The following is a 7,780-nucleotide window of genomic DNA, read 5'->3' as shown; positions in this document are numbered from 1 at the left end:
GAACCATGTTGCTGTTAGATACATTTTCTTAGAACAATAAGCCCCTCCCCTCTAGCAAAGCAACCATGTATCATATGGCTGAGACATTTGCTCTTGTTGTCTAGATTAAACCACTGGCAATTAGCATCTTGACATTTGCTCTTAAGATAAAAGGTAATATCTTGCTGCAAAATTGCCACAGTTTTCAATAGGTATTGAATTATAGTAACATCTCTGCAAATAATTACATATGGCATCAATGTCGTGCCCCACCCACCCACCCCATTACCCTTCTGTTTATAGGATGTGGGAGGCTTGGGAAGTGCCAAGTGTTAGAGAGTCTTTGCGAGCCCAGGGACTGGTATGAGACTTCCAGGATGGTGAAGATGTCACCACCAGTCTTGCCTTCTAGTTTTATTTTGTTTCTTCCCAGGACTCAGCTTCCCCAGTGGGTACTCCCCGACACAGTGTGGGGAAAACGACAAGCACGGAAGACCCGAAGGGGCCCCATTCCGAGGGGCTGTTCGCGATGCCTCCTGTTGGAGCGAGTCCAGGTAGCCTGAAGAGTGAGTTTGTGCCCAGTACCTCGGCCAAGCAGCAAGAGCAACTAGCCACACCATCTGTCGGCCAGGTTTCCAGTAGTCCAGGTAAAAGAGGAGGAAACAGCTGCGTAATGAAGGTGGGGAGAGTCATGGGACAGTCGCGGGAATCCCAGAGGGCGCTGGTCCTATATGAGCAGATGTGACAAAGTGATAGCCCGTCGTTAGTGATAGTCTGGTTTCAATATTGCTTCGGTGGGCTTAAGAAACCTAGGATGTAGATTTAGCATTGGATGACTTCTAAAGTGGGTTAAATTGGCAAGACTCAGTGTAAATAAAGAGATTTAGATGGTCTATGAGGACTTTTTCTTATAGGTCAAGATAGTCACCACCAGATACTGATGTTATAACTAGAACAATCCCTTCATCCTTAGACACATCCTTGCAAATCGCTGTCTAGACAGTATGCTTGCAAGTCACCATTTCATTCTAAAAAAGAAAAAACCTTTGAAAAATACTAGCGTGAATTAGGTAACAACAGAAATACTCTAATAGTTTTTAAAAGACACAAACCACCCAGTTATTGGTGCTCTTTTCTGGAATTTAAGAATTAGTCGTTCCACATGAGAGCCCAATTTTGGCTTTTTTTGTTTTCAAACGTGTTCTGGACGGATGATGGGTTAGGTAAGTGAGGTGCTGCTCTAAGGAGCTAGACAGGGAAACAAAATGTGATTCGCCACAAAAATCAGTCCATTGTCATTGGACTTTGGGACACATGGGACACCGGCCGAGGGAGGCTGCCGAATGTCCTTCGTTAGGTAGATGTGAGGACTGGTCAACTCCCTGCGGTGCCTTGTGGTCCTAGAGGTGACAGGAGGTGGCTTACGGTCATGCTGCTGATGAAATGCGGCCACACAGTCGTCATCATAACTGTAGTTGCTGGACATTTACTATGCGCTGGACACTGGTGCATTCTTTACATAAATTATTGCATTTCATCCTCATAACACCCCTGTAGAGTTTTATTTTAGTCCCAGTTCACAGATGATGAGACAAAGGCTAAGAGAGATTAAGTAATTTAACCTGCCCACAGTTACATAGATCGTAGATGGTAGAGGTGGACTGTGAACTGAATTCCTGACCTACGTGATATTGCCTTTCAACCTATATGCATGATGCGTGTGGAGCACACATAGTGTCCCTCGTCATGTTGTCTTCTGTTGTTCTGGGGACAGCGATGATCAGGAATAAGGCCGGCCTTACGTAGGGGTGGATGCCTCTAAGAAGTGATTTGGAGTCTTTTATAGATAGGTCTCATTCCCTACAGTGTTTCTCCTGATTTGCTGTTTATTTTTAGAATTCTTCTATTTGTGAATAAGATTGGCTCAAGGTAGCGAATTTCATACTGTGTCTGTGCGTCCCGAGGGTTCCGCGGTGACCCTGAGGAATCTCCGAAGCCCGCCATTCCTGTCCTCTCCCCTTCTCTTCCAGAGCAGCCCCACTTTTCCCTGCTCCACACAGTTATCAATATAGCCAAAAACATCAGGAACTAATCTATTTAGTGCTGCTTAATGCCAGGTATTATAATATTTTGTTCTCCTGTATATTAACATGCAGTTAGATGTGGTTCCTGCTGCCATGTGAATAACATGAGAAAAACATTAAATAAGCATCTAAATATAGACAGACATAGATAAATGTTATAGGAGAGATGGAATAGAGCGAGATGAAAGAACAGAAAGGACCCAGTTGAGACGGAGGGGAGGGCGACGTCATAAGTAAGACAGCAAAGAGCTTGGCAGTTTTGGGAAAGCAAACGCTAGCGAGCTGGAGGCTTCATGGGCAAGGTGGAGGATGGCTTGAGATGAGGTCAGAAAAGTAGGCAGTGGGCTCATGCAGGGTCTTATCGGGACTTCCAGAAAGGGTTTTGTAATCGGAGACATTAAAGTGTGTAAAGGGAGAGAACGTTATGGTCTCATTTCTTTTTGTTTTTTAAAAGATTACTTTGGCATTTTCGTGGGCAGAATGGTCTTGTGAGAGCCAGGAGGAAATTTGTAGGTATATCGGAGGGGAGTTTACGGTGGTCTATGCAGGAACAAAGGTGGTTTGGGTTAGATCATGGGTGGCGGAAATGGTCACACATGATCAATGTATGAAAAGAAAATTTTGCTGCTGGAAGATGTGACCTTTGGGTAACGTCGCTGCACTAGACCTCTGTGGGATATCTTGCGGAGGGATGCGGGGTCAGTCAGTTCAGTCCTGAATCGTGGGCCCTCAGGTAGAGTCTCAGTACAGCAGTGAGACACTGATGGAACATGGCACAGTGTGTCCTCGATGTGGAGGCCAGCAGGCAGGGGGTGTCTCGCGCACAGAGCTTTGCGTAGGGCGTTCTTGGTGCCAGAGTGGAGGCTTCTGGACACTCAGTTTTCTGAAGTAGGCAGTTGTAAACATTTTTCCAAGCAGAACGAACTTTCTTTGGCTTCATAGTTCCGTCCAAGGCCAGTCCTTCCTGTGCCCGTTCCCTTCATCCTCCCCCTTTCCTTGGTCCTGCAGAAGACCACATCTGCCTGCTAGACTGCATCGTCGTGGATCTACAAGACATGGACATCTTTGCTGCGGAGCGACGCCCACGAGAGTATTCTAAGGCCTCCGACGATGGTAGTGGGGACCTGATCTTCCCCTCCTATTTTGTGCGACAGACAGGAGGAAGCCTCTTAACTGAGCCTTGCAGGCTGAAATTGCAGGTGGAAAGGAATTTGGACAAGTGAGTGTTTTACGTTTGAATAGCTGTCCTAGTAGAATCTTAACTTGGAAATCAGCGCCATTAGGTAAGTCTAGAGTAGGTCTTCAGTTATGTCTTCCTCTGTGTAACAAATGCGCACTGAGTCCCTGCTGTGTGCTGGACGAGAGGGCTACTGTGATGAAAGAAGAAACTTCTGCCCGCACAGAGCTTCCATTTTGCTGAGGGGTGTAGGAAGGCAAGTAGATGATTCGAATGTCGTGACTGAGCCAGCGTTGTAAACTGTGTTATAGGATTGTGACATGTGCCTTGGAAACAAAGAGAAAGGGATATAAATTTAGCATGAATTTTGGTGTGGGTAGGGAGGTAGCAATGGCATGGAAAGTTTTTGGAAGAGGGGACATTTGGATGATACGTTCCAGATACAGTAGATTCTGGACCTGGTGTTGCTATTTACCCTGGAGCTCCATTTAATCAGAGTAACTGGGCACAGTTTTGCCCATTTCACTCCATTAAGCAATCCGAAAGTACTGTATAAAGACTAATGAACTGACTCTAATTTACTTTTTAATTGCCCCCAAAACACAGGATGCTTTTTCCCCCGTAGTTCAGAGCAGGGGTCCCCAAGACCCGGGCTGTAGACTGGTACTGGTCTATGGCCTGTTAGGAGGTGATTGGCAAGTGAGCAAGCAAAGCTTCATCTATGTTTGCAACCTCTCCCCAGCACTAGCATCACCGCCTCAGCTCTGCTTCAGATCATCAGGCATTAGAGTCTCCTAGGAGCACCAGTCCCTGGTGCCAAAAAGGTTGGGGACCCTGGTTTAGAGCATTGCTTCACTTGTCATTAGTGCTGGTAAAGGTCTTGAGAATAAACATCCCACACACTACTTGAGAGCACCAGAAGCTGACTGCGAGGGCCGGGCTTCAAGTGCTCATGAACGAGGTCCTGGTGGTTGGTGTTTATGCTCACTGGGCCCATTAGCACGGATAGGAAACTGTTGGTTACAGCGTGTGATGCTTTTCAGTTTGGGGCATTAATTTTGGAGAAAGCAGCAACATTTGCATCTCAACTCCAGGGACAGATGAGGGAGCTGTGGCTGTAAAGTAGTGAAAGAGATTTTGGTTTGGAGCATTTTGAAGAATGGTCTCATTGCTTGTGTAGAGCAGGATTTTCATCTCCTTGGCCGCTATCTTTGCAGTCCTTGGGCTTGGGCGAGTCCTTGAATGTCACTTTTTTGTTTCTGGGCTAATGACATGGTTTAGCTGCTCTTACTGGGAATTTTGCGTTTCATGCCTGCCTGTTACTCAGAGCTCCCCGCCGGCATTCGGTTATGGTTGGCACGGGCCGTGTTTGGTTTCCCTGGCTTAGCAGACATAAGAGGAGCTTCATTATTTAGAAAGCGAATGCCTTGTTTTCTTTTCAAGAAATGCTTCAAAAAACATTGTGCTTTGCGCTTCTGTTTATCTAAACTTTACCCACGTTCATTAGTGTTTACGTGCAGGTAATTATACTCTGTTAGCCCAGATAGAACGTGATAGCTGAAGACAAGGTACCCAGCCTATCAGCAAACAGGAACCCAGGAGGGCACTGGGTGACCCTTGCCCGATTTTCTTTGCTGATTACATCACCGGTCTCTTTTCACTTTATTGCACTTAGGTTTTCCTCTACAGACAAAATAACTTTTTTTCATGTCAAATTCTAACTCTCTATTGTATATATTCGGAGTGTAGTGTCTGCAGCATCTACGAGGCTCACTTCACCCCCAGGAGGGTAGAGAAAAAGGTCTTCACTGGGGACCTGAGGTGTATTATTCCTCAACTGGGGCTTCTTCAGCTTCACTCCTGCCCATCTCACCTGAGATCGGTGACAGATTCCAATTTTATTGTAATGTCTCATCTGGGCCAAATATGAAACTCTGATTTCACTAAATCCGAAGAGTTAAATCAAGAGCTTTCATCTTTTCTATATTGCTTTTCCAACTGTAGTGTTTAAAGTATTTATGAGTCTCATGAGATCTTGCCTTGTTAGTAGATTACTTAGTTAACTCATATTAGGTTGGGGGACTTTGTAAATATATATTTTGGGAGAAAGGGGGCTTTTTGTAGTGGAAGCATGACATTCGGTTATACTAACTTGCTTCATTTGGAGTCACATGAAATTTTTGTCACTGGAAGTTAGAAATTAACTGGTTGATAATGTAGGTGGGTACATTTTAGCTCTTCTATTCGGGTGTGAGCTATGTCAGTGTTAAATTAGTGATTTGTTCGTGAAAGTGACCTTTTTCTTTCTTCGCAGAGAAATAAGTCATACCGTGCCAGACATATCTATCCATGGCAACCTCTCCTCAGTCCACTGCTCCCTGGACTTGTACAAGTACAAGCTGATCCGTGGTCTGTTGGAGAACAACCTTGGAGAGCCCATTGAGGAATTTATGCGGCCTTATGATTTACAAGACCCACGAATTCATGTAAGTGAGACCTTATGTTCTGTAACTCTCTCTCATAGTCTCAGCTTTCAGTCACCCTGTGAGTATAATCCTCCAATTCACCTGGGAAAGAAGATGGAACAACAAACAAATTAGATTTCTTGACATGTTAATGAACCCCACTTGTACATTGTTGTCACCAACTCTGACTTGATCGGCATTTTCCTTTTCCAGACTGTTTTGAGCGGAGAAGTGTACACGTGCATGTGTTTCCTCATTGATATGGTAAACGTAAGTCTGGAGCTGAAAGATCCAAAAGGAAAAGAAGGTGTTGGTTCCCTAGCCAGGTAAGGCTTTAACTGTATTATTTGATAGTAATGGTAATATGACAGAAAGAGTAATACAAATTTACTGTAGCATACAGCGGGCGTTCCCCAGTGGTGGGTCACAGCTGGATGTGGTCCGCAGAGTGCTTTCTACCTGGTCTGCACAGTGCTTTTCAAGAGTTCAAGTTCGTCGCTGTATTAGTCAGGACAGGTCAGGCTACACTGTAGTAACGGGCACTCCAAAATACCGGCGACTTGGAATAGCGAGGATGTTTTTCTCCTCACGCTGCTTGGGGTCTCGGGCTGCCCTGCTCCTCATAGTTGCTCTGGCTCACGGGGCAGACAGAATCTCGATGTGCCAGCAAGAAGAGAAGAAGGTCTTGGGGGTGGCCTTCAGTGGCAGTTAGATGCCCTGGCGAACCTCGTGGCTGGACCGAGTGCCCGCGCGTCTTGGCGGAGGCAGTCCTGTTTTGCATCTGCGTCGGGGGAGACTCAGAGCCATTTGGAAAGCAGCACTGATGACTTCCTCATTGGCTAGCATTTAAAATTTGAGAGTTTCCACATAAAAAGCTGGGATTTCAGTTTCTTTTGGGAAATTAGAAGCTTTGGCAATACTGGGCCCATGCTTTCACCTGGAAGCTTCTGGAAGCTGAGTGGCAACCTTTAGAGAGGGCATGTGCTTACCTTGCAATTCACTTATTTATGTCACTTGCTTTGTCAGTGTAGACAGTATAGAACTTTCGAGAAGGCATTGTCATTTTACACTTGATAACCTTTTCATTTAGATCTCTCGACAGCCATGTAAGCTTGTGCAAATGTTACTCCTTTTTTCCAGACAGAGTTTTTGACTAGCATAAGATGATATGGATGGAAAAGTGGTTGAGTGTTTGAAAACAGGACTTTGTCCAGGCTGGCGATTCCCCACGGAAGCGCCCTATCTTCTGTTTGGTCCTTCCCTTGGAAATCCGTCTTGGTCCGTATCTAACTCAGCTGATGAGAACACGGTGTAGTGAAGCTGGGTTCCAGATTCATTGTCTGGTTAGCTAGCAATTTTTTTTCTGGTGACTGGCTATGCCTTTATTTTTTTCCAAGATGGAGTAATTCTGTACAGTTTTACGTGGTGCTGCTGAGTAATTATGAGTTACTCATTGCAGTTTTCTCTGTTATTACAAAAAAAAAAAAAAGCCCTGTGGTGTATGAATTGCATTACTTCTCTATAATAAAGAGTATTCTTTGTTCCGGTGGCTCCCATTAAGCCGTAGTGGTCTTGTGTAAAATTCTGCAGACTCTGGAGAGAGGGTTCTCTAGGCAGGCTGGGAGTTGACGGGTGAAGGACTGAAGGGACTTCGACATCCCTCGGGGGTTATTACAAGTTCGTAGGCTAGAAGTGAGAATGCTAATGAACCCAGAGTACGATAAATACGTGCTATTATTACTCCTCGTGAGGTTCCTGTGGACAAGATCATTTCTTTGGAAAAGAAAAATAAGCTATAGGAGCACAGCGCCACTCAATCCATTTTGGGGAGTCTGTTAAAATCAATAAAAGATCTCAGAATGAAAGTTATTGTCCTTCACAGAACTTAGGCATATTTATTATTTTGTTCTTTTGTCTCGAACTTACATAATTTTGTAAAATGGAAGCGTTTAACATCCTGTCTGCGTTCTTCCTTTTAGATTTGACTTCAAGAAATGTAAACTGCTCTATGAGAGCTTTTCCAACCAGACCAAGTCCGTTAACTTGGTTTCCCATTCCATGATGGCTTTTGACAC

General features: G+C 44.9%; 1 protein-coding gene across 1 annotated transcript in view; it reads left to right on the top strand.

The window, feature by feature from the left end:
• The window catches only part of VPS13D (vacuolar protein sorting 13 homolog D), a 226,076-nt gene that overhangs the window by 56,998 nt on the left and 161,298 nt on the right, over window positions 1-7,780 (top strand). The window contains exons 27-31 of the mRNA XM_023532655.1: window positions 413-626; window positions 3,072-3,282; window positions 5,555-5,726; window positions 5,919-6,031; window positions 7,685-7,778. Of these exons, the coding sequence (XP_023388423.1) occupies window positions 413-626; window positions 3,072-3,282; window positions 5,555-5,726; window positions 5,919-6,031; window positions 7,685-7,778 (804 nt within the window). The remainder of the gene's footprint in view (window positions 1-412; window positions 627-3,071; window positions 3,283-5,554; window positions 5,727-5,918; window positions 6,032-7,684; window positions 7,779-7,780) is intronic.

Source organism: Pteropus vampyrus, unplaced genomic scaffold (assembly GCF_000151845.1).
Source record: "Pteropus vampyrus isolate Shadow unplaced genomic scaffold, Pvam_2.0 Scaffold86, whole genome shotgun sequence".
NCBI lineage: Eukaryota > Metazoa > Chordata > Mammalia > Chiroptera > Pteropodidae > Pteropus > Pteropus vampyrus.
This window is presented reverse-complemented; position numbering and strand designations above follow the sequence as displayed.